This window comes from Megalops cyprinoides, chromosome 23 (genome assembly GCF_013368585.1).
Source record: "Megalops cyprinoides isolate fMegCyp1 chromosome 23, fMegCyp1.pri, whole genome shotgun sequence".
In the NCBI taxonomy this organism is placed as follows: Eukaryota; Metazoa; Chordata; class Actinopteri; order Elopiformes; family Megalopidae; genus Megalops; species Megalops cyprinoides.
The window spans coordinates 4,694,791-4,713,791 of NC_050605.1; the positions used below are offsets into that span (position 1 = coordinate 4,694,791).

General features: G+C 47.2%; 1 protein-coding gene across 1 annotated transcript in view; it reads right to left on the reverse strand.

Annotated features, from left to right (window-relative positions):
- Positions 1–19,001, reverse strand: part of LOC118770086 (plexin-A4) — a 266,079-nt gene that overhangs the window by 51,021 nt on the left and 196,057 nt on the right. The window contains exons 10-15 of the mRNA XM_036517508.1: positions 14,932–15,132; positions 13,059–13,155; positions 10,679–10,869; positions 2,918–3,069; positions 1,768–1,885; positions 430–566 (exon numbers count right to left, since the gene is read on the reverse strand). Of these exons, the coding sequence (XP_036373401.1) occupies positions 430–566; positions 1,768–1,885; positions 2,918–3,069; positions 10,679–10,869; positions 13,059–13,155; positions 14,932–15,132 (896 nt within the window). The remainder of the gene's footprint in view (positions 1–429; positions 567–1,767; positions 1,886–2,917; positions 3,070–10,678; positions 10,870–13,058; positions 13,156–14,931; positions 15,133–19,001) is intronic.

Consider the following 19,001-nt stretch of genomic DNA (forward strand, 5'->3'; position numbering starts at 1 on the left):
TTCATCTCCAAAGCTTAGCAAAAACTGGAGCTTCTTATATGCCCTCCCTAAAACGTGATTGTCAGAGCTTATGAGGTATTTTAGGCATTTACAACAACGGTAGTGTACAGACAGCCCTCATATTGTTTAAAATCAAAATTGTCCAATGGCTCTTTGATGTCGTGATGCACTGACACAAAACCATACAAACATGCAATTTTTTTTTATCAAAAGATGGTATTGTTACAAGTGTTTCCATGGAGGCTACCCCTGTTGATCAGTGACATGATGCCATTGTTAGTGGCATTATTGATTTTGGATCAGGAACACTTTTGAGTCATAATGTCAGCATCGATTGCTTCAGGGCCATCATGTGAGCACAGAAGGTGGTGGTGGTGGTGGGGGTGGTGCAATCTGATCCAGGGGAGGAGCACGGCTGTCTGGCCTTACCTGTGATAGGTGCAGCCCTGGTCCTTAAACATGATGGACACGTTGCTGCCGGCGTCCAGGTTGCTGCCGGTGATGTTAACGATGGTTCCCCCGGAGACGGGCCCCCGGCTCGGCTTTAGGTGAAGCAGTTTGGGTACCTGAGAATGCCCCGAGTCGGATCAATACTACTGATCGGAAGCACTGATTGAAACACGCATTGTATTGACAGAGGAGAGCAAACCAGCCATTCATCATTTCTGTTCCAGCTCTCTTGTTCTATCTCACTTAATCTAATTCTCATTTACTCCTTTCTCATGTCGGTGCACTGATCTCAGATCAGACAATCCAATCGTACAACAGAGGAAAAAAAGAGTAAATAGGTAAAACAAAGACAAAATCAGATGAATGAGATAAAAAAGATAAAAGATCAAAAAATGAAAACGTCAGTTTTATTCAACAGAAGAATGCAGTGCAAACGATTCTGCAACACTTTAGATTTAGATGTGTTGCGCGGAGTAGATAAGCTTGTCATTGTCTCAGTGTTTAATAGATGAGTGTGGGTTATATAAACCATAAAAAATTACAGTTTTTAGTTGTAAAAGCTGATTTTATGGCTGCCCGCTAACATATTCACCCCAGACTGATGATGACCTGACAGTGCCGGTTCTGGGACATAACCTCGTACTGTGCTGGATTTACTGGCCTGTCCTTAGACCCTCTGCACTTTTTATGTGGTATGTCAGTGGAGAGGCCATCTCTCACTGCTCTGCAGGCCCTTTATAACATTAACTGATGTAGCACAGTCCCGCTTCCCCATATTAATCTCTGCCTGTGTCTGTGCTGTGTCAGAACAGTCCAGTTTTCCCTGTGTTCGGATCTCTGTTTGTGTCTGTTAGCACAGTCCAGTCTTCCCTGTGTTCGGATCTCTGTGTCTGTTAGCACAGTTTAGTTTCCCCTGTGTTCCGATCTCTGCTTGTGTCTGTTAGCACAGTCCAGTTTTCCCTGTGTTCTGATCTCTGCTTGTGTCTGTTAACACAGTCGAGTTTTCTCTGTGTTCTAATTTCTGCGTCTCTTTCTACAGTTAGTTCTGCCTGTGTTCTAATCTTTGCTTTTGTTTCTACGCACTGACCGTTTTCCCTGCATTCAGATCTCTCTGTGTATTAGCACAGAGAATTTTCTCTGCTCTGTGTTCTAACCTCTGTCCACACAGTCCAATATTCTCAGTGCTCTCAGCTGGCGTCTGTCATGTTGTGGGAACAATGGAAAGCACTGAATGTCATCTAATTTTTACCGTAAGTAAGTCGCTCACGGTGAGAGCGCTTGCAAAACAAATTAACGTAAACGTAAAGCATTACTCACCACAAAGTAGTAGTACTTGTATGAAGTGGCCATGAACTCCGGCCTGCACTCCCCCACACACACCTGTACGTTCCCGGCGTACTGACTCTTCTCTGCCCTGCCCATCTCACACACGATCCTGCAAAAAGACACAGCACGTCTATTCATCAGTACATTTCCCACGCAATCCTGGAGAAAAGTAATCATATGCATTCATTTACACATTTAGCATACACACACACACACACACACACACACATGCACACACACACTGGCACAAACTTGCTGACTACTCTGTGTATCTCATACACAACCCTGACATCACACAAAACTACATTAAAAACTGCACTAATCTGTTCTGCTAGTTTTAGTTTTCTTATCATTTTCCCCCACTCTGTCTTACTTGCGTTCATATAATTATATGTAAAGGCAAAAACTGCAAAGGTCAAGAGGTTAAGACAAGTTCTAATCCAGGCCTTTTGACAGGTGTCAAACACAGAATTACTGCACAATATTTAAGGAGCTTATCGCTGAAGCGACTTGCCATAAAAGTGCTGGGAAGTCCATTTTTTCCAGGGGCACTGGAAAAGCTCATCGCTGAGACAGCTTATTCTGGAGGTCGTACGCATTTTAATGAAGATTTCCCATGAACGGGCAGCACAGCGCTGCGCTAAACCTTGAACTAATGTATTATCATCTGTTCGGTGCAAGCTAGAGATTATATATTCTCCGATAAAGCTCGCTGACGGTAAAAAAGTTGTGACTGCGCCGGTGGAATGGGCGCGTTGTCTGAGAGCCGGCTGGTGCTGACAGGGTTCAAGCTGTGGCCTAACCTGCTCAGGCTTCAGTGCGCAGTTGGACACTGGCATATGAAGGTAAGAACATAATAAACCACACTCCAGCAATGATAGAACTGGGTAGAATAATGGTCAATCAAAACACCTGATCGCAGCTTTAACCACAAATTCCTGGTTTGCAGTCCCTGGCTGGCCACAGAACTCTGATCGGGTTGAGTGTTGACAGGTGCCATTGTGTAATTAGTCATAGACTGACCACAACCCATACCGTGTTCTGGTCATAGCGTGATGGAATCCAGGTTGCGTTCTGGTCACAGCACGCGTAATTCCAGGTTGTGTTGTGGTTGTAACCTGAAGAAGAATGAGTGACTCACTGCTCGGCAGGGATGTAGCCCTCGGGCACCGGAGTGCAGTCCACCTCGGCCACCTTGACGCGTCCCTGGATCTCCCGGAACTCTAGGCCCAGGTTCTCCCCCCGGATGGTCACCAGCGTCCCGCCCTCCCGCGGCCCTCGCAGCGGGGTGATCTGGAATGAGCCACAGGGGACACCGTGAACCTTCATATTTACATCCCCTGCCTCCAGTTCAACCCCACTTCATAAGACACCTTCCCGTCTCCATGGCTACAGAGCGAAAGCCCTCGGTGGCACCTGTGGAAGTGAGTGGATATTCGTGGAATTTGTGGAATCTATGGCTAATTGGGCCTCTTTCTATAGGAAAAAAAAACCTTTTAAACTGCAGAGCTTGCCAGACATACAAGGCCAAACATTAATAACGGTTCCATTACCATATCTGATTTTCACTGGAGGCACACAGTATAGCTCATAAGATTACAGTTTATACCATATGTTCAACATTTTATGAATTCAATATTTTATATTTTATTTTCAATATCTATATATTCATATAAATATATATTCAATCAGCACTGATAAACACCTCAACAGGAAACTTCAGTGAGGTGCAGGTGGCTACAGACAGATGTGTGTCCTCAGCTCAGAACAGTTATTCACAACACCACAATGAATCATGAGTCCAAGTAAAAACAAAGAAACAGAGTCATTAACAGTAAGTAGTGGTTATCAAGCGGCTGGTTCAAGCTTGAACAACTACCAGAATTATTACTGTGTGTCTCATGCCTGCATATTGTTTCCACAACATTACTCTGCCATTGTGTCCTCACAATGTTAGGGCATTATGAGAATATTGTGCCAGCGTTTGCCTGGGGTTGCGGCAGGATTAGAAACAGCGCTCTATTCGACTCTCACAGTGTTCTTCCTTAATTAAAAGCCTGCTGATGGCTTGGTTCATTAGAACAGCATTCTTAAGCCCAAACCCCAATTAGTGAGTATACACACACTGCCTGCATTTCAAATCCTGGAACTGAACACAACCGAGCAGAAAAAGTTGTTTTCGCCGGATAACTCAGTGTGCAATTAGCATGATTTAGCCGCATAAAGGAAGTGCTGTAATCTGGATTTGAGGCCGAGTCTTTATCGCGGTGTATATTCTGGCCCTTTCCGCAGTGGCATTGCCCAAACTGATTAACTTCCATTCAGCGCGGGTGCCCCTGATCCCCCTGAACAGCCCGAGATAACGCCGCTCCGCTGACCCAATCAGATCGGGGCCAGCCCGCCTGGGCGGCGAGCTGATTGGCCCCGGCGAGGCTGGCTCGTTCGAGGTCCGCCGGAAGAGCCGCTCTCGCCCAAATCTGATACCATTGACCGAGGATGCTCCGCCGGGCACGGTGCAATCACTTAGCTCGTAATTAACGAGCAGAGATCCTGTCCTTTGAGTGTCCGCAGCTGAAAACAGACTGCGCCCAGCCACTTTGTGACAGCCTGATATGAAGTGGCAGTGTGGCTCAGCTGTATCATGGCTCTGAAAACAGCTGTCACAGCTGGCTGCGCACTCTGGTGAAGGTTATATTCTCTAGCACTGACATCTGCAGCAACCAATCAAAGCTTTGTTAAGGATCCAGAGCTTTCAGTGATGTCATAATGCCACTATCTGGCATTGCATCATAAATGAACAGCTTTAAAAAAGTAGGAAAGCTGACTATGGAATTCAATTACTTCATATAAATGTGATCCTGACTTGCTTGATAAATTGAACAGCATCACTCCAGTTTGGCCTGAAAAACAACTAAGCTATAACAAGGCATAACAAACAAGGGCCCATCATGTTCCATCACTGCAAGACAAATATTTTCTCGTAAGTCTACAAACCACCTTACCGACAGTCATCTAGGTACCAGCTAATGAGACAGCCATCATTTTGTGATGCTGTGCTCAGTTATGGTTGTGTTCACATGTGTGTCATGTAGATGTCTTTGGATTCCAAAATTAATGCCGTCGTGTAAAGTTATAGATGAGAAAAAGCCCAAATTGCCGTTGGCCGTGAGTGACGAATGATGACCGGTACGGCGGAGTGTGTGCTGCCGAGTTGAGGAGGAGGGGAAGCACTTTGGGCAGAAGTGGCTTTCTCCATTTCCCTCTGTTGTGAGCGGTTTGATGTTCCAGTACGGCCCAGAATTATGAAAGGAGAGGCCTGGATAATCACTGTGCCCTTTGAGCTCATGCTGTTGAAGAGAGTGGAGCATCCAGGGCTCTCCTGGGCAGTACAAGGGTGTGGCGGCTCCAGTGATCACAGGCCCTGAGGACCACACACACGCACACGCCCACGCACACACAAACACACACACACACACACAAACACTCCCACTCATAAATAAATACTAAATAAATACTCATAAATAAATACTAAATAAATACTATTCCTGCAGACTTCCAGTTGATACTACTATCACAACTGAGTATTAAAGGGTGAGACCATAACCAAGGTCCTGATTCACTTTGGCCATTAAAAATCACGTGGCACCAGCTTCCCAGCCTCCAGGCCAAATTACCTACCTGACTCTCTCACTCTGGCCATATAATCACCCTCTAGATTAACTGGCTCAAGTAAAGCCCTAGCCATGCCTCTCTAGCTGATGTGTAATAAAATGGCTGCCATGCGTCACCAAGCTCAATACTGGTGATTAAGGTAAGTCACCTGTATTTCACTGTAATACAGAGACCATCCCATACAATTGCAGATCAACCCACAAACTCTGAGGACCATTCTGATACCATAAGGCTGGGGGGTCAATTGATATCCAATCTCCCAAGCTGTCTGTTAAAACCCACAATGTACTGGTACGAGTGGTGGGGGTGCATGTGCATCAGTCAGCTTCCAGCCACACCAGTAAGGGTGGGTTTAGACCTGATGATGAGTCATCCTGGCTGGGACAGGCTGTCCTGATCTAACACAGACTGCTGTGACCTTGTCCTTGTCTGGTAGAGACGTGAACAGAGCTCTGCAGACATATCTACTGCTACGGGGCTCAACTTTGGCAAAACAATCATTAGCGTGCATTACGGAAAGGCTGGGGTATTCAGCTTCTTATTCCCCCCAATTAAAACATGCTGCAGGTGTTACTGTGATTCACCACCATTACCACAAGCCTGAAATATTACTCTGATTAACCCATATTACAACTGGCTGCATTATTACTCCCATCACTGCAAGCCTAAAGTAGTGCTTTGATTAACCCATATAACAACAGGCTGTTTTCACCTTATTATTCCCATTAAAATGGAGGAGGGGGGGGGGGGGGTTAACCAGCCTGAGGTAGGGCTCTGATTCACACACTCAAGTCATGTTTGTGTTGTGCACACCCCTGCTTTTAAAGGCTTTGTTAACATCTTCCGCATTCGTGAATTCCCAACATGCACACACATGCAGCATGGTTACAGAGACACATACACACACACACACCTACACACACACACACACACACACACACACACACACGCACACATACAGTGTGTCCTCTGTTCTGCTGTTGATGAACCACATGTGTGAGGGGCTCCAAACTAATAGAAGTGACTGAAAACATACGAAAAGTTTGGGTGCTTTGGAAAAATGCATATCAGTATATGAGCATCAGGATAGTGTGTACCTAATATAGAATTGAACATATTCATCATAATGGAGTTTGACAGACCATCTGGAAAAAAAAAAGTCTAGGAAGAGTACAAAATAACACACAATTGGTTTTTGCTGGATGCACAAAATAAGCCTGCCATCTATTTTCTGCAAACAGCTCAGGAGACAGTTCGTGAAGCAACTAAAACAAATTCGGCTCGATGTGGTAAAATTACATATCGCTGGAAGCCCGCGGCCGTGCCAAAAATGGAGTTTGACGCAGATGCAGAAATCTCTAGTGAGCATGTGCGAGAGTGCACCCCCTTCCAAAGGGCAGGAGTGCAAACCGACACAAAAAGTCCATTACAGCCCCTCACTTGAGGCCATTAAGTTCAATTACTCTAAAGACAGAGAGAGAGAAACAAGGAGAGAGAGACAGAGATAGAGAGAGAGAGAGAGAGAGAGAGATAGAGTGAGAAAGAGGGAGAAAAAGAGACAGAGATAAAGAGGGAGAGAGAAAGAGAGAGAGCGATGGCAGGTTGTCGTTGGTGGTGGAGTTAATGCTTAATCAAGTCCAATTACACAGCAATACTAATGGCACTCTCCATCTCCAACAGAGTTATGTCTGAGCTGCTCCACTCTCTGGGGTGTGTCCACAGAGGTGGAGGGCTGGGGGGAGAAATCGCTCCGAATACAGTGAATAATTCTTTACCTTCCCCCAGCTGCTCGATGCTGCTGCTGGAGCGAGCTGACGACCAACAGTAAAAAAACAGTCATCAAACAGGCCTCTCTGCTGGAGTCCGGCACGGCAACCTCCCACAGGGCTGCTGGGGGGGCGGGGCTTTGACACTGCCGGGGACAGGGAGCGAACCGAGGCTCATTAAAACCTCGCACCTCCAAACCGGCTCCTCGCGGCGCGGGAACGCAGCGGCCTCGCAGAGGTCGGCTTTCGCTCCTCTGCGGAGGCGACGCCCACGCGGCTATTCGCTCTCTTAGGCGGACGCTGACAGCAGTTCGCGGCTCGGAGAGTGCACGGCAGTGTGAGGGACTTGCAGGGTCCGTGATGTGGCGTTTTGGAAACAGTGGCCATTGTTACCACACGGATCGATAAAATCCAGGAGGGAGAGCTGTTTGATCCCGAGAACCAACAATAAACCCTCCAACCAAAAGGTGGGGTGATTCATCTCTTTTTTCAACAAGCAGAATCTTTATAACTTCTCTTCCTCGGTGTGTGTCATGGCTGGACAGACATTGTCACACACATTTTAAGGATTGGTGTTTTTTTGCCACCCCACGGAGAGGGGTGTTGGCAGCAGTGAGGTGGTTAACGTGTTCACCGGGGCCTTCTACGTTCGCAGTAGCTGTGCTGTCACCGGTGAATAAGTGGCTGCTGAATTGGGAGAGAGCCTCCCGAGAGAGATTCATATTAGCTCAGATCGTCTGTGCCATCCATCTTTGCCAAATCCGGACCCCCTCACCGCCCCCCACCCTCCTAGAGGGATTACGGTTCTCATTATCGCAATTTTGCAGGGTTGCTCCTTGCCGTCCCCCTCCCTAGGACAGTGTGGGGTGGGAGATGGTTTAGGAAGAGTGTGTGTGGTATGTATGTGAGTGGTGGGCATCAGTCAGGCCTAACCTCTGGCTGCCTCCACCAACATATTTGCATCTTTGCTCTAGAGCCCCACCGTGTCCATTACAGACACATGTAGAAACTGTATGCATGATTGGTCAGTACATTAGTGTACCGGACAGGTGATTCGCCAGGATGTTGATTGTGTGATTGGTCGGATTGTGAGGACTTTAAATGAGTGATTGGTCAGAGTGTTAAAATGTTTCATGTGTGGCTGATCCAGAAGTCTGATGTGCAGTTAGTCAGAGTGCTGTGTATTTCCGGCACCAACATCTGCCAATTATTTTATGATAGGTGCAAATATCCCATTGCACATCAGGAGTGTGCAGACCAAACCATTTCTGGGTACTGATGGATTCCTTTCTATACAGAGCCAGACTGGCAAAGTGAAACAACTGGACAGAGCAAAATGGTCGAAAATCACATGTCGATAGCTGGAAGACAGTGTTGAAGACACCTTTGATGACAATGAAATGTGTGCATGTGTTACCCTGTGGAAGATAAGAGCTGACAGCAGCCAGACACCTGAGAGAGGGGGTGCAGGACTGTAGGAGGTGCCTAAGCTGTTCGAGCAGTAGCCTGCGGTGCTTGGAGTGGCGGTAACCCATCGATCCACATAATAGAGAGTGTCAGGAGATTAATAAAATGGGGTGGGGTGGGGTCAGAGGTCATCATCCCCCTGTCATTATCCAACCTGGTCCCAGCATAGAGTTAAAGAGAGATTTATAGGAGGAAAAGGAGGAAAATGAATGATGAGAGAGAGAAAGAGTGAAAGAAAAAGAAAGAGAAGGACACTGGCTGCCACTAAAAAGCCTCTCCCTCTCTCATGGCGGTGAGTGCCAGTCTGAGGCGGTGAGGGGTATCTCTTTCCGTCAGAGGACACGTAGCTGATTAGATTTGCGGCTTTGACAGGCTAATTGACGGTTGTTGGAGAAAAACACTTAATCACTCTCCCGATCCCTCTCTGAGTAAAGATCCCTCATCCGACAATGGCGCGGTAATGGAGTGCATCAGAACGCGCCGTGACCCCAGGGCTCGACGTCGCACGAGGGAGAAAACTGTCAGCGGCGGGACTGGCAGAATCCCAGAGCGAGCGAGAGAGGTAGAGTATATTTGCAGATGTTTAATGTTATGAGCAGATATTTAGTTCTCGCATTCCACAATGTTCTCACAGATGTTCTACGTTATGACCAGATATGCAGCAAAGCATTCTGCAATATGTTTGCAGATGTTCTGCATTATGACAAGAGACCCAACTGCTACATTCTGCAATACGCTTGCAGATGGTCTATGTTATGCCCAGATATTCTGCTCCTGCATTCCATAATATGCTTACAGATGTTCTATGTTGTGACCAGATATGTCGCTCCTGCATTCTGCAATAGCAGAGGCAGTCCTTTCAATGTGAAGCAGGCCAAGCTGACAATCTGGCCATCATACGGAAAATCTGTGATATGCGTCTGTCATGCTCGCCGGTCACAGGAAGGATGCATCAATCACCGAGAGCCAAATCTTCTCTGCTGGTCGTCTCTGCTCTGGTCCAGAGCTCGGTTCTGGAGCCTGGCCAGCAGATGGGTCTGCCCCGCGATCCGGGTCGCTGCGCCAGCCTCCGTGTTGATCCTCTGCTGCTTAGGAGCATCCATCATTCCTCCCAGGGCAGTCTGGGAAGGGATTACCCCTGCCATCCGTGTATCCATCGTTTCGCCAAAAGGATTCCCCCTCTCAATCCCTCCCCATCTCCTCCCCCTGCCAGCTCACCGTCCGACCCTCCTGAGGAGAGGCGGGGAGAGGCTCTGGCATCCATCAATGTCCCCACGGCCCAGAGAGGGGCGCTCCCACGCCTTCCCACCATGCATCAGCCCTCCCGTCCGGGAGAACCATCACGACATCCACATCGTCCCCACACAGGGGGTCTCAGTGCCTCACTATCAGACTCAGGGGTTAAACACACTCCCGTGTCATCCACATGGAGTGATTTGTAACCCAGTACAAGAGAATCAACATGTCTTAGTGAGAAGAGGTCTCTGCTGACATTGCTCAGGTCAGAGGTGACAGCTTTGTGACACGCTAACTCACACTGCAAGACCTAGCTGTGCGTTCATAAACTGTATTGTTTCATACCTGCAACACCTGTTTGATTGTGGCTGTGTTTCAGAGGAGTATAAACTGAGAGCTGACACCTGTCATTTTTATTAATCTCTACTCAAACAGCAGGATCAAGGCCTAAGTACATTCAATGGAAAGGACAAAAGTTCAACCATGGGACAATTATGGGGCACAGTGGAAGTCAAATATCTATCAGTTCCAGTACATTCACACCTCTGGGTTAAAACCATTTAGTAATGGCACTAATGCTGTTATAGTGTTACCATGAGTGGCCTTTCCTGCATGTTACAGAGCATAGTTTTACCTGGTTGGTTGAGAGCATGTGGTTCAACCTGTGTGTGACAGTGTGTGGTTTCTCCTGGTGGTGATAAATGATGTCTCACCCGTGCGGGACAGTGCGCTTGTACTTGTGTGTGTACGCGCTTCTTTACCTGGGTGATTTTGGGGTGGGTGCACTTGCTGTTGGGTCCGGAGTGCTCCAGCCACTGGTTCTCAGGGTGGAGGCAGTGCTGTTTGAGGGTGCAGCGGTTCTCCCCTTTGCACCAGACGCAGCCAAAGAGGGGGTCGGCTTTCAGGCACAGGCCGCAGCTCTCCCGTCTGGCGTCACACTTGTACAGGTGCACTGGGAACACAGGAGGAGGCAGGTGAGCACAGGTAAACACAGGTGAGCACAGGTAAACACAGGTGAACTCGAGCTAATGAACTATTTGTTGTTGTTGTTAGGTTATGTTGCAGGTTAGACTGCAAATGAACTCAACCATCCCAGAATATCAACATCATGGCAAAACTAATCAACAACATCTCTTCAGGATAACAGGTCTTTTAACTTGTTTCACAAAAGAAAACATTATTAACAGTTTTTGCTCTTACACTAACGCAAGCAGTGAAGAATATAGGTGAAAATTGTAGAATGCGGTTTAATCCAGCTGAGCGTAAGAAAACACGGGCAAACAAATGAATGTATGAGCACACAGACAGAGACAAGAGAACTGGGTAAATTTTAACCAGAGATGGCCGCTGATTGTAGAAGGGGGTGGAGTCAGAGGCATCGGGGCAGAACTAAACACAGAGGGCAGGGGTCAGTGTTGGCTAGCATGGGGTCATCATTGGGACTATAATGGGAGACTGAGAGACAGCTCTAATGAGTGACTCGCAGCACTGATTATTCCGACCGCATTCTCCTTCTCTGTGTCCTCTGCTGCATTTTAACAGTGCTATGCAAATTCTCGAGGCACCAGCACAGAACACTGTGTGCCTTCCGCGGGGCGCGTCCTGTACCCACTCCAGCGGCACCTGGGGGGGATGGGGGGGGGCGGTGTCCCGCTGTATGGAACATGACAGAGAGAACGAGGGGGGACCGGGACTCAGCTGTGAGGCGAGCACTTGAGCTGTAATCTCAGCGGAGGGCAGGGGGAAGGAACAGCGCCCACGTCAGGTGCCATTGTCTCTCTGTCTCAATCTCTCTATCTCTATCTCCCATCTCTCCACCTCTCTTTCTCTTTATATCGCTCATTCTCTCTATCTCTCTATCTCAGCCTCTGTCTCTTATCTCTTTACCTCTCACCATCTCTATCATTTTCTGTCTCTCACACGTCTCTCTTTCTTTTCCTACTTTCCCTTCATCCGTCTCTTCCTTCCCATCATCCTCTGAAGGTTTGCATAGCAGCTGTGTTGTTTTAATGTTGAAGTGCTCAAGTTACTGTTCCACCACAGAGGCATGCAGTGTTGATCCCTCTCTCCATCGCTCACTTTAAGGCTGCTCTTAAAACCAGAGCTTCCCGCTCCTCTTCATCCACCAGCTTAACATTTCCGTCACCATGGCAACCAGACAGGCATTTGCTTTTTAATTGCCATTAGATGCTTCTGCGATCCATCCATCAAATTATAGCCCCAGAGCACCGTTTGCCCGCTTCACAGTGCGAGTCGAGAGCGTGTAAATGCTGGTTCACTGACACTTCCTGCAGCTCAAATTCTCCTGCACACACACACACACAGTGATGCACAATTTACACCCACGCAAAAATATACTCTATATGCAAACACACACACACACACCCACAAACATGCACAAAATGTTCTGCGTCTTGCTGGTTTAGTTTTCAGAGCCACTACAGGCTTCGAAAGCCCTCGTGCTCTATTTCACATGTTGTTTTCTTATTAACTATTTCCATGGCTAAATTAGTAATTACTTGTAGAGTAACAAGAGTGCCTTACGGCTATTCTTTACAAGAAATAATAAGCAAAAGTTTCCACACATCTGCTAGAAGAATAGTGTGTGTGCTGTACACAAAACTGGTTTACAGGTCAAAAAGACCAGGTCACTTAAGCTGTCACTCAAACTATATGGGCGTGGCAGTTCAGAGGACTGCACTGGGCACTGCAGCGGTTGACTCAGTGACCCAGTGTGAAGTACTAAGAGTTTCAGATGGCCAGATGTGAGGTATCCCAGCAGCCCTTGTGCTCTGCCTGTGGGGCCCGTGGAGCAGATGTGTGTTCAGGAGAAAGGCCGCATGGGGCCCGGGCCGCAGCGAACACCAAAATGCCACTTAATCAGGAAGCATACAGGAGGCGCACTTCCGTGACGCAGGAGTGGGGAGAGATAGAGAGAAAGTGGGAGGTAGAGAGGAACCAAACGTGGTGAGCGGAGAGAGGGAGATAGAAAGAAGGCAAGGGACGGGGGGGGGTGCGTTGGTGACGTCGGCGAAAGATGCCGCAACAGCAGGAGTGGCTGAGCGCCCGGGAGACGGGCGCCGCGGGTCCGTTGCCATGACAACCCGCGCTCGGAGGACCCAGGCGGATCGGGAGCCCCACCTTTGTTGTCGGCCGGGTTGTCGATGCTGAAGTCGCCGTTCCAGATAACCATCAGGTCCACGGGGAGGCTGCCCGTGTCCATCCCATCATAGGAGTACTGTTGCCGTGGAGACAAAGCAAAGGAACAGAGAGACAGAGAGAGAGAGGGAGAGGGAGAGAGGGAGAGAGGGAGAGAGGGAGAGAGAAGTAGGGGATGTCATCAAACCATTATCGCTGCAGCTTTGGTACAGACACCATATTCGCACCCTTCAAACAGCACAGGCATTATCTCCTAAACTCCTGTACCACAGTGATGTCCTCCAGCAGGCCCAGTCCTGGGCGCCTCATTATCTCCTAAACCCCTGATGTGTCTGAATTAAGCACACGGCTTTGGCGGAACTGCCAGCTTCACCGCTGAGTGAACAGGGACGTGAGAAGATCCACCTGTTTTCCCAAACCCTGTGATTCACCTTGGAGACGTCCCGTTTCACAAACACCTCCCATAACCACCGGCCCCAGGGCATTAGCGATCCAGGTCTACAGTACTGTCTCCAAACCCCCCCCCCCCCTCCGTGTATTAAGCCCTGCGGCCAACCCTGAAAATTCTGACCATGTTTCTCTAATCCGGACCGAACTTAGAGTCAGTGTCAGAACCCAGTGTTGATGTATTCGTGTAAAGACGCATGAATTAAACTTGAACAAAAACAACAAGATTATTTTTTTAATATCGCTGTTGCATGCCTCTGCTTGTAAAGAATTTCATGTTTTTCCCCAACCAGACCAAACACCTCAGGTTATATACATATGCACATAAAAGTGTTATGAAAAGAAACCTGTTTTGTTTCCGCTATGGCATTTTGCCTACCCCTCGAGGCAAGGCTGTGGAATCATTATTTTTATGAATCACTAATTTTTAAAGGATGGTGTTGTGGCAGACAGTAAAGCTTCTGTTTAAAGTGCATGTAAGGTTATGAGTCTTGCGCTAACTCCTCACATTATTATCACATTTTTTACAACTATGTCTTATTAATATTTTGTAATAAAATGTTGAGGTGAAAGTAAGAATACATTTGAACCAGAACAATCACTGACACATGCAGCATCTCCCCAAAGCTGTAACTAAATGCAATATTATTATTAGTAGTAGTATCACTGTTGAAACAGTGGTTTGTAACCCAAAGTGCTTCTCAGATGAGCACTTGCATTTACTAAAACAAAAATGACAGGTTAAACAAATCAACACAGTGGTAAAAGTCAGTCTATAGATTGAGAAATCAGACTGTAAGTAAGAAATACAGTACAATCTATTTAAAATTAATGACAAAACAAAGACACTAGATTAAAGCCAATGTAAACAAATATATTTCCCGCTGTGCTGTAGAGATGTCAACCTCACAGACTCAGTTCTGGATTCAATTAAGATTTGTCTTTAACTTCGACAACTGAATAATTGCAAATGTTATTTCAATCAAAAAAATCACACTTTATTTCTGTAATTTTGGGGATTGCTGAATTTGAAAGTTAAGGGAAAATGCTGATTGAATTCTACCCTTGATATAAAACCCATTCAGCACGTTTAACAACACAATTCCACTGTTATTCACTGCTGAGTCTTGGTCGCTTCCAAAACCCGAGCAAACAACAGAAGCGGGCCGGCTGTTCTGTGTTCCTTAAGTACGAGATGCTGAATGTTTGCATGAAAGTTTCTGGTGACACAATCCTTTAGATATGCTGAAAAGTGAGGGGTTAAGTCTAAAGAGAGACACATGCACACATACATTCACTCACATGCACACACACATACACACACACACACACACACATACACACTCCTACATGCATGCATGTATGCACACATACACACACACATACACACACATACACACAGACTTACGGAGGTGTTCTGGCACTGCACGCTGGAGCTGTTGAAGCGCAGGGCTGGTACTCTCTGCTCCTGGCCCTGAATGGTGAGGACACACTCATACCCACGCTGTCCCGACTGGGGCTGGGGCAGGTTCCGTGCCCGTAGGGTGATGGGCTTCACCACGTTCACCGGTACCAGGATCCGCTCGGCCGGGAGCAGCTGGGGGCACTCCTGAAACGGGACAGGGGCGTTGGATCAGCACTGGGACACCCTGTACGACTCATATACAGGGAACACCTTTCAGTGTAAAAACATACTTTCATACACCACAGTTCTGTTTCAATTTAGTCAATTAAAGAGATAAATTGAAATTCAATTCATGAATTGAAAATCACCCCATCATGGTCAATGAAAAATGTTCAGTTCATGAATTGAATTTCACATCATTCCCTGAACTCACTGAATTGAAATGGAATTAACCCCAACTCTGTTATTAAAACAACTAACAACGCAAACGACTAAGACAGGCCCCAGGTCCTGCACCAGCCCCTACCCCATTCATACAACCAACTGTCACAGTAGTCCAGGCTCTCGGTTTGCTTTTGGTAACACCTACGGCCCAGATCAACACAGCCACTGTAGGTGAGAGGCTACCCTCTGTACACCACTAACACTCAAGGAGTGTCGAACACACCTGTTGCCCTGCCACCTTCCCTGGGCTGGCCCTTCTAATGAGCCACGCAAGAAGAGCTGACCCCGGTTCATACTGCAGGTTCGACGTGGCCTGGGTTAATTTGTCTGACGCCTGCGGGTAGTTTTATATGACACTTATCGCCCATTGAGGGATCTGAAGAGGAGGTGAGAGTGTGAATGAGTGAGAATAAATGAGTGAGAATGGGCCATGCTGTAATTTAAGGGTTGTTCCCACTGGCTGATTAAACTACATTGTATATATAGGCAGTCCATGATAATCGAAAGTAAAAACACTGATTACTGAATAATACCATGGTGAAGGCTTACCAATATGTATCTTGAATCTTGGCATCTCACTTAACAGTTACAAGGAAGACCCACCATATAGACTGTGTGCTTAAATGAAACCCTGATTATAACTCACTCCTGTTTTTGTGATTGGACAATTAAAGGCCATCTCCCACGCCATTGGGTGATTAAAACGCGCCCCAACGCGTGCGACTGGGTGATTTTGATTCAGCTCCCTTGTAAACGGGCGATTGAGCTATGGCAACCAAGAACAGTAACCAAGATGACGTGTTGGACGAAGCCCCCGAAGCGACCCATCGACTCTCCGTGTTCAAAGTTTCGAATCGCGTCTCACAAGTTTTCCGTCTGAAAGTCCTAACACAGGGCGCTGTGAGAGAGACGGGGAACGCCGGAGATAAGGCCCTCGCTGGTTTCCCCCAGTGCTGGAGAGCTCTGGCGAGGGCTCATTCTGCTCAGTCCATGATAACACTTGTTTGAAGTTCATGAACATGACTTGATTATGGCACACTGGATGAATGACTGGCTTAAATATAAAAAAGCATTATGACTGAGTGTTAAATTGTGTGAAAATATAAAATATGAGGATGACTGCAGGGAGAACCTATATGTATATATGTGTTCGGCTTAATTAAGTTGAAAATTGTTCACTTTAAGCGGGTAAGAAACCCTGCCATTTCCTGGAAAGATAACATGTTGGATTAAGGGGCTGTGGTTGGGGGGTCTGTTTGAACATGTCCTGGTATAACCTCTGACCCAAGAATTAAAAATAATCCAACCGATGTCACAGCCAATGCCAGTGAATATTTTACAGAGCAAGATAAAGACTTCAAGCAAAATTTCAAGAGCTCAGTTGAAGATGGTCCTTCTCCTCTCTGCTTATGGGCATTTGGGTGTGTGGAACATATTTCCCACCTAGATAACTGCTGGTTTCAAAGATGCCAAATGCACAGCATGAAGGGAAGAGAATGACCAAAATGAGAGGGAGACAGACAATAGATTCATTTGTTATTGCTGTTCATCAGTGTCTTTGTTCTCCCAGACTCCTTAGCTGTATAAGTGCAGGGAGAGAATGGTCAGTGTACAACATGCAGTGAATACACCATCTCTGACCAACTGAAAGCACATAGTTTGGGACATGTAGAGGAAAAGATCATGAGGTGCCTTTTTACTCTGTGACCACAAACGGACCACAACGGGACCAGGCTGATGACAGCAATTGTGACACAGGCCTTCATTCTCTTTCCACTTGTGGGGTCAAAATGAAATCCATGTAGAAACTCGCTTTCATGGAGCTAGATGGCTTGCTTTCACAGCTAGCGGATGCATCCTTGTCTATCTCTGACACTCTGCATTGAACAAGTTTTGCCCCCTTGGCTTGTGACTAGAGCAGATCAACCTGTTCGTGCCGCTGCCCTGTTGTGACAGGAGTGCAAATACACATCCTCCCACGAACAACCTCTGATTTAGGCCCTGCAAGCTCTCTGATTCAATCAGCAGTAACAGTATGCATATCCTTCGGGTAGGATGCTGGCGTATATGGTGGATGGTGCAAGTTGCTCATGCAGAACTTCTAGCGAAGGCTGAAGGTATAAATATGTATACAGCACATAAGACATGCAAATCTAATGACTGTGGTAGAGTGTAGCAGAGGTACAGGCGGTGGCTTTTAAAAAAGTCCCCCCTCAGCAAGTGCAGCCTTAAAGCCCATTACACGGAGCAGTAAACAGCGGCAGTGGAACGTGAATGGCCCCGGCCTGATCATCTTTCACTCACTGGCAGGGAGAGAAGGAGCTGCACACTCACTCACACTGCTGCACCCCCATATCTCAACACTCAGCCCACCAAATTACACACACACACACACATACACAATATACACAAGCACACACATACTCGTTCAGACACCCTCCTGCACCCTCCATCTCCATATCTCAACCCTCCATATCTCAAGTCCGCCAACCTACACGCACTCACATACTATACAAACACACTCACGCACACATACACACACTCACATACAAAGAAACAAACATACAACTACATACCCACTCACAAAAACACACCACAAACACACACATGCCTACACACGCTGTTACCACCAGCAGTACACGCACACACACAAAACCACAAGCACACAAACCTACAAAACCACATTTGTCTATCTGAAATGAGTTGAGAAATACCGAATCAGCATGTGGGGCAGAGTAGGGAGTAAATCCAGGCCCCTCCCCGCCTCCGTGTCCCGTAAATCCAGCAGGACGCTGACACCTCCATAACGCACCCCTGAGCACTCAAGGTGCTCCGAGGCCAACCGCCTCTTGGAGGCCTCCACCAATCACTGCGGCCGATTTATCTCTCCATTATGTGAATATAATGTAGAAGTGTTTATTGCCTGTGGACAGGATCATAAATAACGTGGAGGGGAAAAAAACCCCAGCAAAACTACCACCCCCTCACTACCCACCCCCGAATCCTGGCCCCACCCGTCCCATCTTCCCCCACCTCTTATTGACGGTCGCTTGGCGTCGGCCTGGCGGGTTTATGTGGAGAGTGATTGACTCCAAGCATAACAACAGCATAATTGAAGGCAGTATAGACGTACGGAGTCCACTGAGACTGTGTTCTGCAAGAGCTGTTTTGTCAGTCGGGGTTATTAAGTCTTTACAGGGAAGGGGAAGGAACGTGCACCCCATCCTCCTGCCAGGATCTTACAGTGAACCCCCCCCATTCCCACCCCCCATGCCACATCTGCAAGAGATATCCATGGGGTGGAGGTGGGGGCAAAAAGCACACGTGAGACAATGACAGTCAAACCAGCAAATACAATACTACAAATCAACCTTTTCCTGAGAAATTGTGTCTCTAGAATTAAAAAAAGCTAATCAATGGTACCACAAATCACAGGCAGCAAAGACAGATGAGTGTGTGAATGAACACCAGTCTCTGATAGGCCACCCTGTGGGACAGGGATGGTCTGTAAATGTGGGAAGAGGTGAGGCAGGGTCTGTGTCCACTTGAAATTTAATCAAATAACTGTACTGTTGTGAATAGATACACCAATTAGCTTCAATTCTACGACGTAATGGTATAATAATACG